Here is a 25,471-nt window from a genome sequence, read left to right as displayed (position 1 = left end):
TCATTTCGATATAATGTAATTTATTGTTGTTAGAAATAAATTGATAGAAAAAAATCGTAAAAATTGACGGAATAATTCATTTCCAAGAAAGTTGCTCCTCCACGTGTACACAGGTTTTAATTAGGTTATGAGTTTTTGGCTCGCTGATTACGAAACTGAAATGGGATTTTGAAAATTGAAGACGGCGGATCCGATATGGTCGAAGAAAATTTCAAATTCGATTGAATCCGGTGAAAAAACTTTGTCCGCGGGATTTTGGGGTCACCTTTTGGGTTTCACGATCTTGTTATAAAAGTTAACTCGGCACAATGACGTGTGACTCAAAGGGTGAAACTATTTTTGTTTTCTTGTATTAGGTTCGATTTTATCTCAAGAATTTTATCTCTAGAAGGATAGTAATTAAAAACAAAATGTATCAAGGATTATTGAATTAATCTTCTGTGGCGTCAATTTTGGGATTATAATATTACACTTTAGCTTGCACGCCAAGTTAACACAATTTTGTGGGTAATTGAAAGTACCGTATGTAGCCATAATGTAACCATTGGACGCTCGTTAAGTGCTCCGAATTCTCTTGGGGGCGAAAGTCGCATGGACGTGTAATAACGAACGGCCATCCCAAAATCGTTGTGTAATTAAGCCGATAATAGATCGAAGTTAATAAAACCGTATAAATAACTTTACGACTATTTTACATGACGTCCTACTTTCAATGTCACGATTTTCAACTGTAACGCGTAACAATTCGAGTTCCATAAACGATCGTAATTCGTGTGATTCGTGTGATTGAATAATTTAAAAGATCAAAACTCCGAAATAAGTAGCTTAAAATTTCCAAACGGTGGGTAAAAAAAAAAAAAAAATTGAAACTTATTCCTCGATTTTATAATAATACCTCAGAGTTCCGGATTTTTTATTTTTTATTTAGACATTTTTGTTCGTTCTTTTTCCAATTTTACAGCTTTTCTTGCACAGTGGGAAAATAAATAGAAAAACGGGTAAAACCAATTGAAAATAAAAACAAAAAATTTACTCGTCTCTCATTTTATTTCTTCCTATTCGACACGGGGTGTAAAGAATTGCTTTCTTGCAGGCTAAAATAGGGGATGGAATAACACGGAGCCTATTATGCGGAGATTCAATAATTTGCATGAGTTCTACGTTCCTATCCGCAATTTCTACGAATTTCAACCTTATACGATGGATCTTATTACTCGTAATGAATTATTCATCGGTAAATGATACATATAGTACATACATACATGAATTATATACCAGGGTGCTCTTTTATTTACATGCCGCAAAAAAAAAAAACCAATTCAAAATGCGGGGATATGAGAAATCGTGGATCTTCTTCTGACTCCGGGGAAGAAAAACAAAAAGCTCAAGAAATATATATCACGTATATTGTGCTCAGATTTTTCAAAAGAATACCAAAAATCAGTGAGAAATTGTTCAGGTAGGTCAACAATTGCTTGCACAATTGTTCAAGATTTATTCATTTGTTCACAGACTGTTAAATAACTTCGATTAATTTCTAATCAAATACAGAGCGGTGTCGGAATTAAATTTTTTTTACATCAGACGACAGATGAAAATAAAAAATTCATCATTGGACTTGAAATCTTTTCAACGCTACAATATTATTTGCATAAGAACTCTCCTGTACGATTACACTGATTGTGAGAAAAATTTCATTTGTTACAGTAACTAGAAAAATTGAGTAAAAGAGGTATCGTTGAAAAAACTAAGGACTCAGCGGTAACCGGAAATAAAAATTTCTCTCGGTGTGCGAAAAATTCAATTACGGGATGTGAAAGCGATCGAAATTTACGATTAAAAAATTGTTCCGTCACGTATATCAACCGACGCTCGCAGCTGCGACCGAATGGCGCATAATCGCTAAATATATATTCGCAGAAATTTTCGCTGGTAGTTTGCTCGACTGGTTCAGGCGGTATGTCAATGGCATTTTGATAGTGCCACGGTGCACGGGTCGAGAGGCCGAATGGTAATGGCCTGACATCGTGGCTTTGAGGTACGTCAGGCATGCCTCGGCATGGCATATCTTAGCTTTGGAGGGTGTGTAATGCTCTCGGATTTTCGCACTCACGGTGGAAGCTCAAGGCTGAAATTCACCTCGAGTATGCAAGCCGGATGAGAAAAAACTGCTTCAAGAAATCCACACCGGTGAACGTTTGAAAATGAACGAGTTCCTTCTCGTCTGGGAGATTGCGGTTTAATGAAAGAAAATACAAAAGGAAAAAAGAAACACGAGTAAAACAATATCAAACAAGGTTCACTTTGTACATTTACTTTACTTTGTCTTGTGTGTGTGTGTGAATATTTTCTTATGTTTTTATATCTGTCCATTTTTATTTTTGAGTATCTACCTCTTCGAACAGGCCCAAAACGATACGTCAATCTTTGCGAAGAATTAAAAAATGAGAACGAGTTCTACGACGAACAGAATTGTTGGACATTGAAAAACCGAAAAAAAATGACTAAGAGTAAAGCTTACTGACTTTTCGATGAAAAATAAGAAATAGCAATAAAAAATGAGAGGTTCCGTTTGAAGAATAAAAGTTGGGCTTCAATGGGCCCAGCAGAGTCCCCGGACCCAAAAACTGGAATGCTCGTTCGACGTTCACTTTCATATCCAACAATTTTTGTCAACAATTACTTTTCGATACATTCGAGCATGTTTTTAAAAACCTGATACTCTGTACATCGTACACCAACTTTTTTCACAGTCAAGTAAAACTTGAACTCTCGATATTTATTAGAACACGGTAAGAATATTAAAGATTTTTATCTACGTATAATAATGTAAATAAGGAAAATAAATTGAAACTTCAATTAACTCTTCAAGATCACTTGGCGTCAATTGAAGAATTCTCATCGTCTCTCATATATACGCCGGGCGAATATAAATCGATGAAGAAAATTTCAAGGGAAAAAAAAGTTACCGGCAGTGATATCTAGAGCTACGTATATATATATGTATATACATCCCTAATAATATAGGTATGACTGTATAATATCGAAGGAGGAAATAAATGAGCGAGCCTTGGCCTTTCAGTTTTTCATTCCTTCCGCGGTTTCCGTTAAACAGAGCAATCCCTTTCCTAATTTCAAGATATATACTCTCGAGACTTTTAATCGGGGATATAGATCCATACTCATAGACTACAAATATATATATATATATCTATGTATATTATCGGCCCAGCCCTTCCGAAATCGCCAGGATGAATATTCCCGGATTCATAAAGCTCACTTATCCACGGTCCAGTGATTCATATCACCGGTAGACGTTCAGCTGCGGGGATATATATCGCCTTCCAACTCGGAGGATCCTATTTTCTTCATCTAAGATTACGAATAGAAGAAGATACCTTATTCTCTCAGCCGTTCTCCCTTTTCCGCTTTTCTGATCTCCCCAAAAAACAATAAAGATTACACGGTTACACTCTATGTGTGTGTGTATATGTATATATATATATTTACTTCGACTCTTATTCTCTCTCTCCGTAAATTGAGGGACTTGGTAATTCCGAATCCTTCGATCTTCGACCCGTTTCGTATATTCGACTCGTAAGATTAGACGCGTAATTAAAAATTGTGGATCCGAGATAAATGAGCGGTTTCTGTAAAATTGTAGGGTAAATTTTGAATCGTTTGTTAAATCAAGTTTTTTATTCTTTTTATTTTTTTTAATTTTAAATATTTCAAACGTGAATAAACACTCACTGAGAGAAATTTTTATTTCCGGTTACCGCTCGGTCCTTAAATATTTTCATCTTTTACCGTGATCGACAAAATATACTTCTAGGTAGAAAATGAAAATTGGTTTTCTAACCGTTACCCCTAAATTTTTCTCAGTACCGAGAACATTTTTACCGCCTTTCGCCAATGTTCCAGAATTAAATGAATCGGTTTGTTCATACATTTTGCAGTATATTTCACGGTACTGCTGTATCGATTTTATGTCAATACAGAGTTACATTGATCTTGAAAAATTTCACTGACGGTACTACTTTTCAAAAAAGTAGAAACTAGACGTAAAAATAGGAAAAAACAGTTCCCTTGATAATAGCGTGAACGAAAAATCAAATCGCACAGCGTCGAATGTATACAGCATATATCAATCATTTTTAAAATTACCTAGAATAAAAGTCTTCATTAATTCTCGGACGAGAGAAATGTGTTTTTATTTGCGTTCGCGATATTTCAGGACATTTTTCTATCTTTCCGCTTCCATCTCGCCAGCAGCCAACGACGAATGGATGACTGAGCTGCTTTTGTTTATTCATACTTGCGATTTAATTAAAAGGTAACGCCCAGCAGGGTCGTTAACGATTTTTTATTTATTTTTCATTTCTATGCATGCGATGTTATAATAATAATAATAATAATAATAATAAAAAGTACGACGACAACAATAAACGATCTGACTGAGTTAGAATCCACATGCCGTGCATGAAATTTCACCAATCTTTCGGAAATATTTTCACCTTCGCGCAGAAATAAAAAATTTCAAACGTCATTATTTTTTACGCTCGAATAGGAAATTCGATTAAAACTAAACGAGAGTTTTATCGTGAAAAGTTGAAAATTTAGCGGTAACGGTGTGTTTGAAATTTTACTAATTAATTCCTGCAGCAGCAGTTGAAATTCGCAAAAGCTGGGCTTTCGGATCGATTACAAAGTTGCCTTAATGAGAAACAAATAATTGGCTGCAGCCTCGGTACCAGCTGTTCCTACCAATCCCCCGAGTCTGCAGTTGAACACGAAATTTTACCAAAATTTTTACCAATTTTTCGTTGAACGTGAAAATCGCAAATTTATTGCATCAAAATCTCAGTGGCCAAAAAGTTTTACCAACGAAAAAAAAAGCTTTTTACTGCTTCACGACAATTCTTTCATTCGTAAACTGAAACGATTATTCGTAAAATTTATTGAAAGAAAATGAGAAAGATAAAAAAAAAAAATAAATAAAAAATGTTTTTGGTTATCGGAGATTTTGAAGAGAGACAAAAGAAAATATATATTCCACATTTCCGTATCCGAAATGCAAAAACGTTATTAACGAATGGCAACGAAAAGGAAACATACTTTTTCATTGTCAATTAAATCGAACGAATCCATCACTTTTTCGTGTCAGGTTACGGCGGCGTTAAAATCACAGATTTCTTATCAAGTAAAGCTCGAACTGTATTCAAGAATTTATTCAACGCCGCGTTCGAAATATTTTCTATAGATATAATATTTCTCCCAGAATATCCGCAACTTTCGCATATTTTCAGGCAGTTACCGGAGGGAGAGAGAAAGGAGAGAAATTCTCTGAAATATGAAATGTCGTATTCGCCTTGATATTCGAGACACTATTTCGAAATAATTTTAAAACGTGATATCCGGATGAATGATGAAACGAAATATTTCATTTTATAAAAATCTATACTTTAACAGTTGCTTTTTTTGGTATTTATAGCGAAGCAACGAATGAGAAAAATCGCAAATGTGGAGAACGAACGCAAATTTGAATCCTTAGATCGAGTCGCGCCAGCGTCTTAAGAAGCCAAAGCACCTCAATCTTAGACCATCGATTGATTTGATTTAATTACCTCAATGAGACGCGAAGCAGACACTGGAAACTAGGCGTAAAAACTCTTTTAAAGAGGTTGGTTGGAGAAAAATTTACGAGATATAATCGCACATTGGATATTTATCAAATTATTATACATATTCGTAAGCGCCAAATATTTAACATACGACCATTGAAAATAGTGGAATTATAAACAAAGGTTCAGATTTCGGTGCTTCGCTTGAAATCATTTGAAAATCGTTAAAAATCTAGCGAATTTGTTCGACTTAACTTTAGGATATCTCGTTTTTGTACAAAATACTATTTTTATACAATTTCACTTAAACAATGTTCCCTTTTTCATGCTGGCACCGTTGAACATCTAATTTTACAACATTGCACCGATACCAATTCTAATAAACGAATGAAAATATTAAATTTCACCACATAAATATAAATAAGCTCTGTTTCGCTAATCTTGTAAAATATTATTGTCTTCTGAATGAAACGAGCCGTCGTAAAGTGAAATTACCCGCATATGACAAACTTTTAACAATCTTGAAACGACACAAAATAAAACATCATTATCTACGCTCTTATTCGAAATTCCAGTATTTTACAGCGAATTGATAACTACTCAAAGTGCAATTATTTCGCATTAAAATTAGTAAAAAGTTTTATTTTTCAGCCAAACAACCTCTTCAAGATTTAAGGGACACCTCGGTGAAATTCTGAAAAATTTTTTTCGTCAGCCAGAAACATAAACTCACAATAATTACGCTCCGTAAAACGAGTGGTTTTTCAATTCGAATTTTCACGAACCCTTCTCACGATTACCGAACAGTTGAAGTGTTCATGAATTACCTATTCAGACAAAACCACAAATCCATCGACCATTGGTTTCGGCCATCTAATGCTGGCGCTAATTCTATTTACTATTCAGCCTCTTCAATACTACAGTTACGTTTCTGTGTGTGTTTGTGTGTGGGTGTAACACTGGACTCTGGTTAGTCTCTTGCGAACTAATTTCCCTGCGGCACCGACCTTTTCGCCTAATTAGTACTATAAACACTCGCGGTTCGCGGGGCCAGACACTTTTTTCAAAAACTAGAAGCATCTGAGAGGACAGAATCTGCAGCAGTCTCGTGCCAAAAGGAAATTAATCAGTACATGATGAACCCGGCGTTCCCTTAATCTAAGGGGGAAAAAGAAATTTGGCAAACTTGGAAAAAATCTATATGTGAAAACTTCTGACACTTACCCTCGGAGGTTTTCGTTTACTGCTGATGCTCTCTACGCACGGATATCCTGTACACTGAAATCAAAATAAAACTTTTTTTTATCGTACGGTATAATATATTTAGCCAAAAATGAAAGATTCGAGCTTTTTACAAGCAAATGCTCGGTATATTGGGTTGCCTATATCCGAGGGGAACAAATATCGGTAAAACAGTAATTTACCGAGTCATAATTACTTTAGTCGAGTCACGTCGTATCGCCGTCTGACAGTAACAACATCTTATCTCAGAATTTTTAAAACGCTATTCAGGTTTGAACAGATTTTTTTTTTTTTAACCAAAATCCGAGGTGAAGTTTTGTCGAACCAAATTCTGAGATGCGACGTTGTTGCTATCAGCTGACGATATAATCACTCGAACGTGACTCCGTAACGCGATCACCGAATTGGTCAACTTGAGTTACACGGGCAGATTTAATTCACAGCGAGCTTAAACGCGCTACATACCGATAAATCGGTGGATCTGTTTGACCGATATTTGTTTCCCTGAGTGATCGGCAACCCAACAAGTTGCGTAATTTTCTTGGAAACACCCGGTATTGCTACGAGTTTAAAAAAATTCTAAAAAAGCGACGTTTTATTTTTGGTTGTTTGTTATCAGCTTTTCGGTGTTGTCTGGGATGTTAATTAATTAGTCCAATTATACTCCGACGTTCAGAGTACGGCCCGATGCTTGCAAGATAATATTTATGACCGCTGCATGTTTTGGAAATTTTCGCCGTGGACTTTTTGGAGCATTTCATAGGATTTCGCGTGGTTCACACGGTCGTCATGGCAACCTTCGTGAAATCTTTTACCCGTTGGCGTTGGCGATACCTTTTATGATAGAGAGAGACACGCTAATGAGGGTCGAGTCTTATAATCCTCGTGTAATCTCGTTGTCTAGGTTACTAGGAGGGTTTGAGTAATAAAGAGCAAAAAAAAAAAAAAAACAATAAAACAAAATACAAAAACAATTACGCAGCGATTTGCGGGATGAAAATACCGAAAAGTTGTCTTTTTCACCATTCGATTTTTGTCTTTTCAACAGAATTTCGTACGTTCGTTATCGAAATTCGATTTTTTGGTGAAACGAGAATAAAAATATGATTGTTAAAAAATTAGCACACCAAGTGATTCCAATGAAAAACATGTGCAAACAAAACTCGATCTAGATAATTTTTAATAAGACGAACCAGAATCGTATTTAACAATTGATTCTTGTATTAGCATTTGCTGAAATTCACTCACTTATTTTTTTAGCACATAATATGTTTCGATGAGAGATGAGAGAATTCGGTTTTAGTAAATTTCGCACGGCTTATGCAGACACAGAAGTACGCATCCTGCAATTGAAAACTGCCACCTTGACTTTGATACTTCTGTAACTTTTATAGGTAGACCTATACTTGATTCTCTTGGCGTTACTTTCGCACGTAGGTACGTACTTGTCGGCAACTTTTGAGGCACTTTAAGAAGCGTCGAGAATTCTACGGATGACTACGATAACGATGTAAAAACGTTGAATGGCGAAAGTAACCGTGCACTTTGATCTTGAAATTATAACGCTTATGAACTGAACTTTACCCGCTGCATACATGAAAGACGAGGTGAAACCGATGAGAAAAATTTCTACGATTCAAACATGAATGAGTACACTTGTTGAGAAAAATTGTTCAACGTTATTGGAATTTTATTATATGTTTTGTTCATGTTTTTTTTTACCCTGGATTAATATGATCAAAACTGATTACACGATTATAAATTGAGACGATAAAAAATCACGAGACTCAAAACGTTCGGATTTCGTCAAAATATCGCGACTGAAACAGCACGTTTGTATCAGCTGCGGTATCAGAGGATTTCTACAACGTGGTTTCTGGATACCATAAATCACTCGAAAACGTTACTGATTTTGAATAGAAGACCCCGTTCGCTGCACTCGGTATACGGATCAGCGATCACGTGACAGGAACAAAAAGGGCTGTCGAGTACAATTGAACTCGAGATATGGGCACACAGTCTAGTCAGTCAGTCAGTCAGTCAGTCAGTCAGTCAATGCAGCGGGAGATTAAGCGATGCGTTAACGAACAGAATGCGATTGAACAACGGTGAAAAACGTCTGCCACATGTGATTGCACGAGGTATTTATAATCCCCGTTGCTTTGTCATATCGTCGCGATGATACGAATTATTCGAAATTCGCCGATGAAACAACGTGAATTTCGCCGCGATTTGTGACGGAGATTTTTTACGACGATGTCTGTTCGACGATTAGAAAAGATCTCGAATCTCGTTCCTCGGTGAAATTGTCTATAAATGACGATGCTAGTCCTTTTCTCTAAATTGCTTTTTTCTAAAAAAAAAAAAAAAAAAAAAAACTTGAAGTACTAGAAAAAAGAAAAAATGTTCAGAATAAATCGTTCCCCGATGCCGAGACGTCGGAAAAAATGATTGAGTACTGAATTTTTTCACCTTAGATCCGAATTAAATCGACGAATCCTTCCAGGATTATTTGTACTTTCTCCGCAACGAAAGATTTCATATCAGGGATAAAAATCGTCTCATCTCCGTTTTCTCCCTCGTTTTTTTTTTTTCCCCGTCACGGTGGATCGGTAAAATACCAAACCCGATCAAAGATAAAGGTCTTGCAGATTTCCGTATTGGGGGGGTTTGTACGTTGTCGAAACCGCGGGACTGCGTCAATTCCTTCTCTTCAAAAGAGGTCGTTATCATAAGGTCGACGAGCAGCTTCCACAATTCCAACCTCGAAGATTCGAGCGCCGCCACCTTTGAGGTTCATCCGGTTCCTCGAGAGGAGAGAAAATGCCGGAGACGGTTTCTTTCATCGAAAGATAACAAGTGCCGTTATCGCCCCTCTCTCTCTCTCTATCCGCGTGTTCGTGAACACCAACATTTTTACAGACGCTTAGCGTGTCTGCAGCCACGAATCGCTTGGTCCCACCGGATAACGACACCAATATTGATCTTTCGCGTGACTTCCACGCGCACTCTCCTCTCCTCTCCTTCTCTCTCTCTCTCTCTCTCTATCTTTTCTGCAGCCCCTTGGATGCCGACAGTTTCTTCTTCTTCTTCTTCTTCTTCTTCTTCTACTTCTACTTCTTTATACAGTCTCTTTATTCTTCTTCGTGAATTTATGTGCGTGATTTTATTTTCTCTATCTATATATTTTGTTTCTTATCCACGGCCCCGGCTTTTTAAAAATGGGCCTTTGCGTCCGATGATTGAGTAGGGTGAAGTTTCAGGATGCACGGGGAATCCCGTATCGTGTGTGTATGTATAGTACATGCTCAAATATAACTTGAAAAAATAAAAAAAAACAAAAAAAAAAAATCAAGTGCACTGGGAATACCAGGGATTCTCTTTCGCACACCGAATATAAACTTTCCAAGATTTTCTTATTCGCTTCAAACATTCTACCATATGTAAGGTGAATTCCTTTACTAACCTAACCAACGTCTGACCCTTGCCATTTTTCATTTCGTTAGGTTCGCATGGAATTCCCCCTTATATACACGGTATAATTTACCATAAAATGCATGTCAAAGAACGATACAACTTCTCTTTCTCTCTGTGTTTGCGGACAAGAGGGGAAAAAAAACAAAAAAACAAAAATACCGCCCCTTTTAAAAAAATACAATCTTCTGCAAAGTCAGAAATACTGTTCAAAAATGTTTCTCCAAATGTTTTCTCTTTTCACATTGCGATGAAAACAGTTTGCCGAATTTCTTTTCCTTAGAATAAAAAAAAAAAAAAAAAAAAAAGAGAACGTTTGGATAATCACGTGAATTTTTATTATTACGCTCGTTCGAAATGATCGAACTATTTCGATAAGATGTTTTCTCAGTGATCTGTCGCTTCGGAAGAGCAGCCATCCATAATTCTAATATAAGCTTTGATTTTTTGTGAAAATTTGAGATTGAGAAATTGAGAGACGAATAAAATTTCCGGCTTCCAAACGACACGAATAATACCCAAGTCGGTTTCTCACGTGTATTAATTAGTCGTATTTTTTATATATACATTTTTTTTTTTTTGCTACACCGAAAACGTCACGTTAATTAATCATTATTTATACACTTCAATCGATATCAACAATTATACATATATACACGTATTGACTTGTTTAAAACAAGACACTTGGGCAAAATCCGTTTTTATCTTTATTTATTTCTTTTTCACCGGGTATTGTGCCATGGATTATTTTAGATCTGCAGTTTCTATGCGAAAGCTGTGCGCGTTGCAAGTCTTTTCCAGGCAGTTCGCTTCCCCGATTGAAGCTATCAGATATCTTGTTTGCCTTGAGAAACTGAAGTGCCATTTTACAAAGTTAAATCGGTTCTCGGCAAAACCAAAAAGTCGATCATCCATTTCAACGATATACGATATCGTATATAACGCGTATGTGTATATATGGGGCATTCCACACCGTCTCAGTAAACGATTGACGATGACACTTTTTAATTTCAACAAAGATTTTTCCCACGTCAGTACGATCCCTGAAAAGATTCCGAGAATTTTTTCCTAATCTTTGGAATCACTCGTCTTTACTATACGATTTCTTGAACCTATCTCAAAAACACCCAAATTGATTTTTGTGAAACAGTAGATAAAAGAAAAAAAATTCATTTGGCTTCCGAAATGAAACGTTTTCAGGCAAGGTTCAAGTTTTCAGAGTAGGACCTTTTTTTTTTTTGCATCATTTCTTTTACGTCATCAGTCGTTTTTTCTATTTTCTAAGTATTAAAATGGTTTCCCCAGTTTTAAAAACACACTCCCGTTTTCTTTTTTCATAATTTCTTTTTTAGAACACTTATCGTGGGAAATAATAACTCGAAAAGCGACGGGGGAAAAAAAAATGTGAAAAAAAATCGTAAGTGCGTTTTAGAACTGTGGAAACAATTTAAAAAATCAGCATTCAAATTGGATATGCCGTATGCATTGTAATAGATTTTTAACAGTTATGAAGGTAGAAAAATACGACGTATAGAAATGTTTAATTCTCATTTCGTCAGGTGTGCATTTTATCGTATTCGCAATAAAATTCGGCCGTTTTAATCGCCGATACGAGATACCGACACGATTCAAATTCCTTCGATCTCTTCGTACGATTGGAAATGTCAAAGTTCTTGAAAGCTCAATGACGCCAAACGTCGTCCAATCATACATCGCGTTCCATTCAATTTCTATTTTTGATCTAGGAAATCGTGATACGAATATAAACTAAAATTATCGAAGGACGATATAACTTTTCGAAAATTAATTCAGCGCCCCGAATCGATGTTACTTTGACGTTACGCTCTTCTATAACTTCAGCAATAACATACGTGAGTTGTGCTTCAAAGGGTTAATAATTTGCACTGTATATTGTCAAATCGATCCCCTAAATTCTACGAACCTCTCGAACTCTGTTCTGCTTTGAGGAATATTTACTGCCTGCGTTGTTCCGCTTATTGACTTCTGACAACTACGAGTATAAGTTCTCCTTACATCGGTACACAAGGTACAAGGTACTCACCTTTTGCGTTTGCATCGTCTCAAGTTCGTCGAGTTGCGTTTCGTCTCGACGAAAGCTTCACGACGCCGATATTCCAGCATTCGGAAGTCTTGTACGTTCTGATTGATCCGATACGACCTTTTACGAAAGTGTCGTAACGAACCCCATTCCGATTCCAACGATTAATTAATTACACGGAGTGTTGATGCCGACAGTTATTTTTGATAAGCAAGGCTTAACTATCGACGGATGCAAATAGAGCTTTCTTTATTTTCACACACTTATTCAATACGAGAAATATGATGAAGTTAAAGGTATTCACACCGCGATCTACACTCGACAACTGACTAACTGATACTACGCTACTCGTATGTTTACGAGTCGGTACAATCAGGTCGAAGCGAACGTAAACAGTACCTGAGTACGGACGGGACACAACGGAAATATTCAAATTAGCCTAATTCTAACACACTGAGAAACATTTCGTTTGTTGCAGTAACTAGATCAATTGCTATTGTTATAAATTAACAGTATCATAAAATCCGTACTTTAAAATCGATAGAATGAGCTTCGAGTTTACGTACAATGTGAATTGGATAAATCCCACGACTTGGGGGTTGAAAAATTTCACCAATATCGCAACGTTTCTGTATAATATATGGTACGTTCCATGCGAACCGAACCCTCACGATTTCTGATTACGTTTAATATTTTTTCGCAAATCGTCCCAACTCTGAAACAGTAGCTCGAATATTTTCAGATATTTTATTCAACTGCTCTGTTATTTATAAACATTTGAAGTGTCTTTAAAAGGGACGTTTATTCTCAATCAATTTTCAGAAACTGTATTTTCCATAACGTAAAAATATATTTCTCTCTCCTAATTTCAAGGTAATTCAATGCTAAAAAAGTCCAAACTAATCCACGCGATTCAGCTTTACCTTTTTTTTGAGGTACGATATTATCACATCGTATTAACCAGGATCGTAGACCCGCTAGATCCTAAAAACTGTTCCGAGTTTCGTGCAAAGCGAGAGGTTGTAACGTGCGGAAAAAGAATAAAATCTGGTGGTATTTCGATCAGCTGCACGCAGGTAATAATAACGTTGGGCGACATTTATACGCATCGTATCGGTGTGCATGTCGTTATAACTTGCCGTATATTTAGCCTAGGAAAAGAGAAAATTCTTAAGGGGAATGCAAATTTTGTGCCAACTATTTATCATCGAACATATCTACGCGTACACCAAGTCCGTTCCGTAATCCTTAACAAAGGCAATGCACAAAACTATTACGACGTACGAAATAACCGATCTTATAACCCCGTGCTTATAATGCATATGTATATGTGTAGTTGACGTGAAACGTGAACGTCACTGAGGTCACGAATACTCGCTCGATAAAGTCAATTCTCGGCGAAGCCACGCAATATTTTCCTCGCGGTCATACCGTGCCGTGTTTATTTTTATTACTTCATTCTCCAATTTTCTCTCCCCCCCCCCCCCCCCCCCCCCTCTCTCTCTCTACTTTTACTGTCGTCTGAACCCAGCGTGCGGTCTATATCTATATGTCACTCGTCCAGGTATTTCGACAAATGCGGCGTGCGGACTTTTGTAAGTATAATACACCCCCACCCGCACCCCCACCTCCACCCCCACCGCCCGCTTTTTTCCCGCCGATTCATGCTGAGAAAAGAGCAAAGTGTAATGGCCACGATTTATACTCGATTACAGACACCGTCAGCGTAGAATGACAAATACGTTTCTATGTATTCAATGGATATAACGAACACCGGTTACGTTCGATCCGTTATCACGGTGGGATTGAATACTGGTTTGGAATCAAGAATGAAAATCGGTTTTTATCAGGCTGCTCAATAATAAAAGCTTGACGCATATTTGCGGCACTGTTTAATTTCCTCATCTTCGATTTGGGTGATCACGTTTTTTTCTAGATCATAAATAAAGCTGTGTCGCTTTTAGGTCCCAAGTTCGACAGGTAAAAGTGCGTCGATGTTAAAAGATTTCGGTATTATGCGACACAGGATTTTTAAGAATGAATTAGGATTTTTAAATTGCATCTATCGATATGATTCGATATAATAAAAACTGTACATAGTTCGATTCTTTTCGATACTTAAAAAAGAACTCTGAATGCTTTCGAAGAGTCGAAACAATCGTAGAAAAAAAAAGCGAGCTTAATCAGAGAATTTAAAAGTTGTCTGACCCAAATTGATTTGGCATGGAATGCCCCATATATGTATAAGGTCAAAATTGCATTAAGTCAAAACTTGGCAATAACAGCCAGAAGTCTTCGGTCAATAGGTTTGTTTCCATCCATCCATCCATCCCTTTACAGCCGTTCTTTTTTATAATATGCGGCAGAAGCTTGTCAGGTTGGTATAAAATATTATTTCGTGTCGAAGCGATAGTAAAAAGAAATAAATTTCGTTCGCTAAGAGCAAGATCATGCGCGGGGATAAGGTTGGAAAATTATAGCTTCAACGTAGCTTTCTGGCTTCGACACGAGATCCGAATAAACGAGCAAGAAGGAGTTGCCACAAACGTTTGAACCGCTGAGGCTCTGCGTAACTTCCCGCTTTCGGGGCTTGCCTCGAAAATACATACTCGGAAGTTCGATCCTCCGATTCGCGATACCTGAGCTCGATTTTTCCAGCTTTCAACATCGAGTACAATCCTTCATCCCTGAGTGACAAGTTTAATTGTCACACACTTCGTGACTCGACGACCGTTTTACGAACCGATTTTTTATAAAGACTCTTGGACAGATCCATTATTCAACGAAATTGTCCCATTACCAACAATCCAACCGCAAAAATGATTCCGTCCTTCGAATAAACCCCACAACGAGAATCCTCTTTTCCCTCTCGCTTTAACTCCGGATCACTTCTTATTTTACGTGAAATTTTTATATTTTTTTTTTCTGTACAGCGTCAAAAATTAACAGGTATCAAAATTTTCAAACCGCTATCGCTTATCGATTGCTCGACGAAGCACGGAAATTGCGGGTACGATAGTAGATACATTTTGCCCCTATTTTGGCAAAATTTGTTTTTTTTTTCCGTCTTTGTTTTTACCTACGACCGAGCGACGCAACTTTTGTACTGATTTCTGGGCAAAGAAGAGATTTCAAGAAAGAGCAAACAAAACCGTTGGAAACCCTCGGATTCGAAGAAACTGAAACTCGGTCCTGTCTACCAAACAGGTTAACTCAGTTAGAAACAATAGGGGCAGGAAAGGGCGTCAGGACCCTTGTCGCCAAAATAGCCAACTGCAATTCGCATGACTGCGCACCGTGGAAAATCAGTTGTTCGCTAAAGTGTGTGTGTAGTTTTTTTTTTTTTTATTTATTTATTTTTATTCATTTTTTTCTCATCGCACTTTCGCCAATTTTGGCAATTATTTAATCCGACGTAGGCGAATTAGCACGGGCGGTTTTGATAAACAATCCGTCGAGAACAAGAGAAAAACAAAAAAAACAAAGTACCATCGATTTTTCTACCCCCGGAAATTTTCTACCTTCATGGATTTTTTTTTTTTCCTTTTTTTGTTGTGTTCAATTCTAATCGAATACAGGGATTAATTTTTGGGAAAATGGGATGGGGGAAAATTTGGAGTGTTAAATAAAAAAAAAAAACCCAGACTTTGTTCCCCTAAAAGCGTTTATCGTATAGCTACGTGAAATTGGTTGTCAAAAAAAATAATTTTATTTATAGTTTTTTAGGTATACGAGCTTTTCTCTGCGTTGGAGAAGTTTTATTTATTTTTTTTTTTTGAACCTACGATTGGAAATATTCCGAGCTATTTATAATGATAAGAATTCTAGTTGACTGTACGATAAGCGTATGATAAATGAGAACGTTCATTAACTCGTTGATCGCTTATCTGAACTGATTACTTTAATCTTTGCGACGTTGCCTGAAATTTTTGTCTGTAAGGGTGGATGTTTCGGGTTTTGATGTACCGAGGCTTTTAGCTGAGGCTGAGAATCTACATGATAAAATACTCGGCGGGTAATTTTTTTATTCAAATTTAATTTTGTTATTTAAATGGCCACTTTGTTAACCGAATTCAAATTAACGTGCGGAAACGAGAAACGATTTGGAATACGACCTTCGTCTTTGATGTGAGAATATTTTCTAAGGTTTAAAGCCAACGAGCCAACGGTAGCTATTCTTAGAAATATTTTAAGACTAAAAGAAACGGCGGAGTTCTCTGTCAGTTTTGTTTGACGAATAGTGAATGATTGATTTTTGGTTACTCTCGTTTTGCGTCATGTGCTGCTGGAGGCATTATTGAAAAAGCGAAATTATTTCCGGTGCTGCGTTTCGTTTGTTGAATTAGTTCGTCAATCAGGCAACTGAACGACGTTCGTTATATCTTTGTAGAAATGAATATCGAATTAGGCAGTTCGGCGCCAATTTTACGTATTCGACTGAATTGTTTGTCGGAATTTGATCGTACGATTAATTTTTGAAATTTGAAATTGTGTAAAACTTTAACCATACATTATTATACAAGGGTAGTAATTTTGTCACGATGAAATATGACAAGAAATATGACATGACCAAAACTAAGTAATCAATTTTACTCAAAGTCAAACGAAGTTTCGACAATTCGTGCAATCTCCAAATATTAATATTTAATCGAATCACGAAAGGTTCCTCATTCTCACCTTTCGATTATATTTGATGGTGACATGGAAATTCGTAACCGGAAAATACCTATTCTTGAAAGTTTTAATTAGTTTCGAGGAAGTATTACGAAGCTTCAACGTTATTCCGACAATTTTCAACTCTCCACCACACGTCGATATTCAGAATTAACTGTCAATGGAAAATCTCTTCCCCTCTTTCCATAATGTTCTCCACGTTCCATAACATAATCGACATAAATAATTGTACCCATATACTATCCAACTAATGAGTCTAGTATCAAGTGAGTTTTGACCAACTTTAAAAAATTTCTCTCAGTGTAATAAGGTTCGATAGTTTAATCACCTCTGAGGTTCCATCTCACGAACCTTTAAGGATTTACTGGCTATATATTCTCAACCAAAAGAGAGTCGTCAACAATATTGAATACTTTATGATATGATTAAAATTGGAAAAAATCAACCACAATAAAGGCGATAAGAAAATGAAATCCGAATAACAATAATACCCAAAAGTTAGCAATAAACATTTCAAAGTCATGTGAAATGAATTCGTTGATTTTTCTGAATACACATGCTTTTAAAAAACAATTTTTCATAACTTTGAAATATCCGTTTCGATCATTTAAAATTTTCAGAAACGAAGGAAAAATCGTCAATTTTGGAGACTTTTTCGTAGAAACGTTGTACATTACAATTGAAAAGTTTCCAGGGCATTGAACGAATAGTTTCGTAAATACAGCCTTTAAAAATTTTCGAAAACAGAAATTTCACAACAATGAGAAAATTCTTTAAGCATTCATGTGTATTCAGAAAAATCAACCAATTCATTTCACAAGGCAGAAAAAGAACATTCCCTGAGAATTTATTCAACAATGTTTTGTATAGACGATTTATAGATAACTGTTGGGCATTATTATTATTTGAATTCAAGTCTTGTCAATATTGTTGATGAGACTAACTTTTGGTTGAGAATTTATAGCCAGTTGATTCTTAAATCCATGATCCCAGTCGAATCATCGGGAGTTTAAGTACAGATACGTATTTTTTACCCATGCCTATTTTTTGCCAGCTCTTCTCTCGGCCTTTTTGTTTCATCGTGACTTTCAGGAAGAGTGTTTTACACGTTACGGAACTAAACCAAAGCTTAGCGATCTTTCAAGTTTCAGAGAATAGCTTCAGCTATTCAAACAACGCAGCTTTGATACGGCCATTAATTTTCGGGTGACGGGTAAACCGGCAACGTCCCTGAAATCATAAGCTGCGAGAAAAGCTTCAGACCCTGTAAGACTAAACTACGAATGGTTACCGCTGCGTCTGATTCCGGGTGTTCCACATTTTTACCGGCTAGCATTTCGGCTATTTCGAATAGCTCCGGTTCGTCTAAGCGAGAATAACAATCGACGGTAGAAATCCGGCGACACGTACATTTTCCCATGCATTTCTCAGAATCTCGCTTAACATTTAGAAGAGTTTCCGTAAAAATCATGAGAGATGCACGAGCGGAATACATTGGTTGAAAATCGCGTCAGCCGGTATCGCACCTGGTCAACGTTATTTGTCACATTTTAACAATAAAGTTCCCGTTCGCCACGGTATTTTCTTTTCTAAAGATACAAGGTACGTTCCTTGAGAGTGTGTAAGCGAAGCTTTCAAAATCGCGGAGGTCGCGTACGAGGAAAAAGCTCTTACCTTGGCGTCCCGACTCTTCATCTCCTGCCTCCTGGACATGATCGTCTCGCCATCGGCGTAAACGAGGTTCCGTATAATCCCGTTGAACCTTGGTTCAAAAATGACACTGGGAAGCGCCAGTAGGGTGAGTTTGCTGTTGTACCAGCTGGGCATTCCGCCGACATAGACGTCGGAGTTGCCGTTGAGCTTTCCAAACTCGAACTCCTTGCCGCGAGACGTGGACGTCGCACTGGTCCCATCAACGTTAAGGGTTGTATTCTCGTTGTCACGGGTCACCTGGACCTTGTGCCAGTGACCATCGCCCAGGTCCCGACCAACGGTCACGATCTGCGCACCACCACCGAGGTTGTATCTCAGTCTGAGCGCGCTTTCGACGAGCTTTATCTCGAAGAAGTCGTAGGTTCCACCGTCGTCGGTGTAGAGAAGGAGTCCGCTTCCCTGATCCGTCTTGAACTCGAACTCCAGGGTGCCGTTCAGACCGGCGTTCCACTTTCGGAACTGAGCGTAGCTGGTCGATGTACCTTCGAGGACGAAGGATAACGCGTCGTCGAACACACTAGCGCACAACATGCCAATGGCGACTATCAATCTCGTATGAGAATTCATCATATACATCGACTGGTGCGAATCGCAGTGTTCTCGGTTGTTACAGGACCACCTCAAAAGGGGCTCTCGGCTTTAACTGGGTCAAGGGGTGCTTTCGTGACTGTTTGTCAATTCGGACACTCGCACGAGGGTTTCCCTATGCGGCAATGTTTCTACGGTTAACCAAAGCGACCTGCATCGGATCCGCACTGCACGTTTTAATCGAACCGTGTAACTTCACACCACGAACCATTACAGTCACTTGCTACTCGAGGCAAGATGATCGAAACGCGGTCGGTTACGTCACTCGCGAAAACATTCAATTGGCATGTCTTAGTTCTCCTCCAACTCCGACAGAATCATCTCAATTCGGACACGATCATCTCGAGAGATCGGTAAGAGAACCAGGATTGGTCTTATTGTCAGCAAGTGCAAGGTTTGAGCATCTCGAGAGTGTTGAACGGTGAGAAAGGGAGGAGAAGAGGCGAAGAACGTCACTCGAAACACCGAAGAAGTAAGAGGTCATTGGATGATTTACGAGTCATTCGCAACCTTCCTCGGTATCGCTTTTGGGGCTAATCCTTGGAGCACGTTGGATCACCCTTCGAAACTGATCCGCATGGATACCAGGACAACCCTCGAACACCCCGAACGATTTTCATGATTACGACAAGGCGGTTCGCCGTCGTGACCACCACCTGCACCGTTGGAACGATAATCCTCGCGTGTAACAAAGTGGAACAGTGCTATCGGGGTTGAGTGGGAGCCGTGAGGTTTTGCCACGAGCGAGGTCGAATGGTTGAGGAAAATTCATCGAAACCACTTTGCAGGTGCAGGTGTCACTCTCCGGCCGATGTTTGGGGGGTGATTCGTGAGGTATTCGATCCCCGGTCAAACGGTATCAGCCAACTTCAGACTTCTCGTTGCAGGGCCACGCTAAGGGAGGTTATCTTCGCGTCCGGCTGTTTGCCAATCGATCCGAGGCATGCCCTGCCTTGAATCCATCACCCGAAGAGCCGCCAACCGAGCCAGTCTCACCGCCGCCGCAAGCTCCGAGCTTTGCTCCTACTTCCCGATGATGAAGACCTGCCGCTGTTCGCCCCGATAACTCGATGCTGACGGTACGGCTCCTCTGATATGTATACACAGCATCCCTCCTCCTCTAACGGGTCGACGGGGGTCGCTCTCTGCCGACTAACGACACCCGTTGGATACTGGCCCGGAATGCCGCGTACACGTCGGGACGCGCTCGCCCATCGACGAATGGACGCCCTTAACGCAAGCGCCTTCATGGGGTTGGCGCCAGCGCGTTGGGGATCCGACGACACCGCCGTCAGAGATTATTCCAGAACTCGGTCCCGCAGAGGAGAACCAACGAAGTGGGGGTGGATGGGGATGGTGGGGTTGGTGGGGGGAAGGGGGGGGGGGTGGGAGGGGGATATTCACTTCAACCGACGAATCGAGCTCGTGTCGCCGCATACATGCATCATAACTTTTAGTCCACAACTGTAGTTCGCTTTTCCCCAAGTTTGCAGGTGGCTCTGTCGCTTCCGCATCCTCTAACATCCCTTGCACCGTCACCTCTGTACCTACTCCGTTTCTAGTTTCTAACTATGAGCATGCTCCGGCTCCTCCGCATCTTGGCAGTTTCTTCGGTCAGCATCTACGTATATATGTATATGCAAGAGGAGTTTTAACTATAGATTGTATTAATAGAACAGCTGGTCTGCGTTCGACAAAAATGATTGGTAATTTTGGTAAGTTTTTTTTACAATTTTTTTTTTGTTTCCGGTTTTTTTCGGTACTATTGGAAGTTGACTTCCAATTTTTGGATTAATCAAATGTATTTATTTGTAATGTTGATATTTAAATATTTAAGAATATTTAGAGCTGTGTAAGTACAAGAGGAAAATATTGAAGAGATTTGAAGCAAGTGGAAAAAGATAGCGTAAGTCTTTTAGATTTATCTAGTCACTCAAAGGCTTGTTTAAAACTACAATGCTGTTCATCTTATAAAGAAAACATTCGGTTTTGTACATATTGTATTTTATTTTCTCACGAAACTTGTTTAATGATTTGTAAATATGCAAATCTTGCATAAAAATAAATCCCGAATACCTACAAAAAAGCATTATTATTTCAAGCTGAAATTAAAGGTTATATTTCGCAGGATTGTGTAATTTTGAATTTCGTCGAGAATGGTCGTGTTTGAATGATATGTTTATTTAACGACGTTTCGGTCGGGCGTTCAATAATTTAATTATTTCTAATGTGTTTCTTTTTTCTTTTTTAATGTTTAACTTGACATCGAGGAGAACTATAAATACTTCACTTTTTACTCATACTCTGTGTAAAATTAATGCATCGTATTACATATGTTAACCCAAAACTGTTTACATCAAGATTACTAAAAATCAACTAACTTCAGGCCATTAAGGAGGAAATGAAATTTTCACGTTAATCGATTAAATTATACTTCGATTACAAAATTTTACATAATTATCGAGAAATCATTTTTTTTCTAAGTTGATTTTTGGTGGTTATTGTGGATGAATATATAGTCTAAAGTTGAATTTGATTCGGAACTTTATCGCCAGTGGTAAGAATTTTAACGCATTTGACTTTAAACTATTTTTATACCTACGATATTACACATAACTTTTCACAACACTGTTCATTCAAAGTAAAATGTCGCTACGGTAGTGAAATTTGATCATGAGAAACGACGAGGAAGTTTTTTATCGTTTTATGCGACTTTCTCCGGTACATCTGTCATTGTTAAAACAAAGAAAAAAAAAAATCAACAAAACAGCTACAAGCCGAAATTTCTTATCGCGATATTGTTACATTGTGATAGTAATTTGTAACCTTCCAATACAACAATTGACATGTGTACAAGAAGTTTGACGGAAAAATTGCCTTAAATATATCATTAGATGATGATAAAAAAACTTGGGAGTTGGGCGTATACCTGATGGCAGGTCAATCGATCATTGACTTGTAGGTACCTGGGGTATTTTATAGGGTCGATTGAGTACCAATAAATTATTGCAGGATACCTGATTCGACTTTTTTTCATTCCAACCACGCTCCAGAAATTTCGTGACTCGAAAAGTCTTCGAATTTGAAAATAGGCGAATTTGACAATTCGAAACTTTTCACTTCCTTTCGTTTGGTTATAAAGTTTTTATTTTACGGTACCGATTGAACTTGGTTCGTTAATTCAATGTAATAATGTCCGAATTTCATTCGTGTGAGATTTTTCTTTTACTGAAAATGTATACCAATATCACCAATTTTTTTTCCACGTAGATAATTCTTAGTTCTTATTTTATTTTTGCTCCGTTCACCTTGTGGGAGAGAATATTTTTTTTTTACGCCGTATAATTTCTCGTTCCTGTAGAACCTCAACCATTACAAAGTATCTCCTGAATATCCGACGAACATTTTATGATCACCTTGACGTACATTTTTGGACACTTGGTGATGTCAGGGAATTAAGGGCCAATTACTCGTTGATTAACGTCTGTCACGCGTGTATGTATCCTTAATTTTTATGCAAAGCCCGCGTTTTTCGATCATCGGACGTAATTCTGATCGTAAGAAGAAAGAATTTAGTTTTCTAAACTGTTTATCTTTCGGTAAATTGAAATTAGACACCGGCCATCAAACCTTTACATTGTCTCAAAGATCTGTACAGACCGAACGTCAGTGACGCGAATCGAATCTGAACATGTAACGCAAAAAATGAAAAGGGTTAGCACAGCAGAATTATCCAACATCCAATGCGGATGAGTAAGGGTGTGTGGGGGATGATTTTTTGGGAACCTCGCGGTTGTGTAAACTCGAGTTTTTGGTGCTCGCGTGACAAACGACTCTCCGAACCCCGGGTGGCATGAAGTGGGGGAAATTCCGGTTGAAGAAGCTTTGCAATGAATAGAGCAGCAGAGTGGCGAGAGATTAGAGAAAACCGATACCGAGATGAGTGACACTAGCGAATCGCCGAGCAGACAATTTTTCTCATGCCTTTCCGTGTAACACAGTCCATGGGTATACTTTACGTTTCGCGCGTGATGAACGAAGACAAGACGAGTAATTGTTGCTGCTGTACTCGGAGAAATTTTTAGTTCCAGTTACCGCTCGGTCCTTAACTATTTTCATTTTTTACCACGATCGACAAAATATAGTTCCAGGTAGAAAATGAAAATTATTTTTCCAGCCGTTACCGGAAAGTCTAGTATCCGTTACTATTCTTTCTCATTACGATCGCTGTTGCTAGATTTTCTTGCAACCGTTGCGAAAATTTAACGCTCGTGCGAGAATAAATTGACGTTAAAGCCTTGTTTAAATAAAAAAGTAGAGTAAACCTCGCAAACTGATTTTGCTTTGCAATAACCAAAAAAGGATCGACGATAGCGAAAAATGGTTACGCGCACCCCGTTTTTCCTAATTCCAACAATATTCAAACAGTTTTTTTAACGATACCTGTTTTACTCAATTTTTCTAGCTACTGTAAAAAATGAAGTTTTTCTCAGTGCGAAGTTGGCTGCGGATAACGCGGACGGATTTAACGCGGTGGATTGCACAAAGGCAGAAAGTGCGGCGTATCCGACTTCCGCAGCATCGCAAAAGTCGGCGAGCTGCAACCCTTTCATCGACCTCAAAGTACCTCGTACTCGTTGCGTATGACCGATAATCGATTTCCGCTTCGTAGACGTAACGAAAGGGTGCGCGCCCCGAGTAGAACATCCTCTACTTCGCACCGCAGACTTATTTCCGGTGGAAAATTCACTCACGTCAGTATTTTTGCAAGGTAAATGCATGTAATCAGAGTAAAGCGTCCGGTGAATCGTGACAACTTTAACTTTTTTTCCTGATCCATTGCAACGTAATTTCTTTTTATCAATTAGGTTAGTGAAAAGATCAGGAATTTAATTCATTACCGTTAAATACCGTCAAGACCTCTTACGTGAGTTGTTAAATTTCCATGGTAAGGATGCCAAGTCAATAATTTTACTCTTTTATTATAAAGCGTGTAATTTCTTTGACCTTGCAATTGCCATCCTTAAAATCTATTCGCAATTGTAACGATATTCTCCTTGTAAGATGGGTACTAGATATTTAAATAGCCAAAAACTTTTCAACCTGTTTTCGACATAGATCATTTTCCTACAATATAAAAGAGCCGAAAATTTTAATTAATAGCTTTCCTTGTTGATCACGACCTTTCACTTTCATCTTCGAAATTTTTTCGTTTTCAAGATTTCTGAATTTTTACTGACATCGATTTATCTATGCGCTTCAATGGTTTTCAGAGCGTTTGCAAGCTATAAGAAAAAAAAAAGAAAAAATAGTAGACACGACGTTCTGTTTCGATTTTTATTCCACGTATACCTATTAACGAAAAAAAGTTGTAGAAGCGAATTAGAATAAGTGAAAAGTACTAATTTGATGCATTCATCATCCTACATTTTTGTCAATGCGTCTGTCTTCGGTTTGCCATTTCCAAAAATTTTCGCGCAACAATATCAGGGGCGAATATCGAGAGAGCTTGTAGTTCGGTGGCGCCGCTGGAGGCCAAAATTATAACCAATCGTGTACTACAATTTAAGCACATTTCTAGACTCTGGATATTGCGTTCCTTCGCAACTCAGCGGAAAACAGCAAACATACCTAAAGCTTCCGGTGCTTTGCCGATATATCAGGGCTGCTAGTCGGACGTTCCGTTTTACACGCAGTATCTGACGTTCTTCCCCTCAACTGCGAGAATCGAAGCCATTTACCTCCTGGAATTGGATCAAGCTCCGAGCTTTCCCTCGGTCGGTAATTCTGGCCACTACTTATCAGCAGCCCGTCTCGTATCTTTTTAGTCGGAATTTACCTCTGCTGGTGAATGGAAAATATTTTTGTTGCTGGTATATTTACTGGATTGTCCACTTACCATGTAACTTTGATCTATACTTTCACTGAGAAAAATTTTTAGTGCCGGTTACCGCTCGCTCCTTGACTATTTTCATTTTTTACCACGATCGACAAAATGTAGTTCCAGGGTGGAGATGAAAATTAGTTTTCTAGCCGTTACCGGAAAGTCTGGTTTCCGTTGCTATTCTTTCTCATTACGATCGCTGTTGCTAGATTT

General features: G+C 38.2%; 1 protein-coding gene across 4 annotated transcripts in view; it reads right to left on the bottom strand.

Moving 5' to 3' along the window:
- The window catches only part of LOC124186201 (neurexin-1), an 83,193-nt gene extending 62,584 nt beyond the window's left edge, over nt 1-20,609 (bottom strand). For 3 of the 4 annotated variants that reach the window (XM_046577693.1, XM_046577695.1, XM_046577694.1), the window contains exons 1-2: nt 18,748-20,608; nt 6,849-6,902 (exon numbers count right to left, since the gene is read on the bottom strand). In XM_046577693.1, coding sequence (XP_046433649.1) covers nt 6,849-6,902; nt 18,748-19,362 — 669 coding nt within the window. In that variant the 5' untranslated portion in view covers nt 19,363-20,608. Of the gene's footprint in view, nt 1-6,848; nt 6,903-18,747 lie in introns of all 4 variants that reach the window. The other variant, XM_046577692.1, reaches the window with a different exon arrangement.
- Between the last annotated feature and the right edge of the window lie 4,862 nt (nt 20,610-25,471).

Source organism: Neodiprion fabricii, chromosome 7 (genome assembly GCF_021155785.1).
Source record: "Neodiprion fabricii isolate iyNeoFabr1 chromosome 7, iyNeoFabr1.1, whole genome shotgun sequence".
Taxonomy (NCBI): Eukaryota; Metazoa; Arthropoda; class Insecta; order Hymenoptera; family Diprionidae; genus Neodiprion; species Neodiprion fabricii.
The sequence above is the reverse complement of the archived record's forward strand: the minus strand, read 5'-3'. Positions and strand labels throughout refer to the sequence as shown.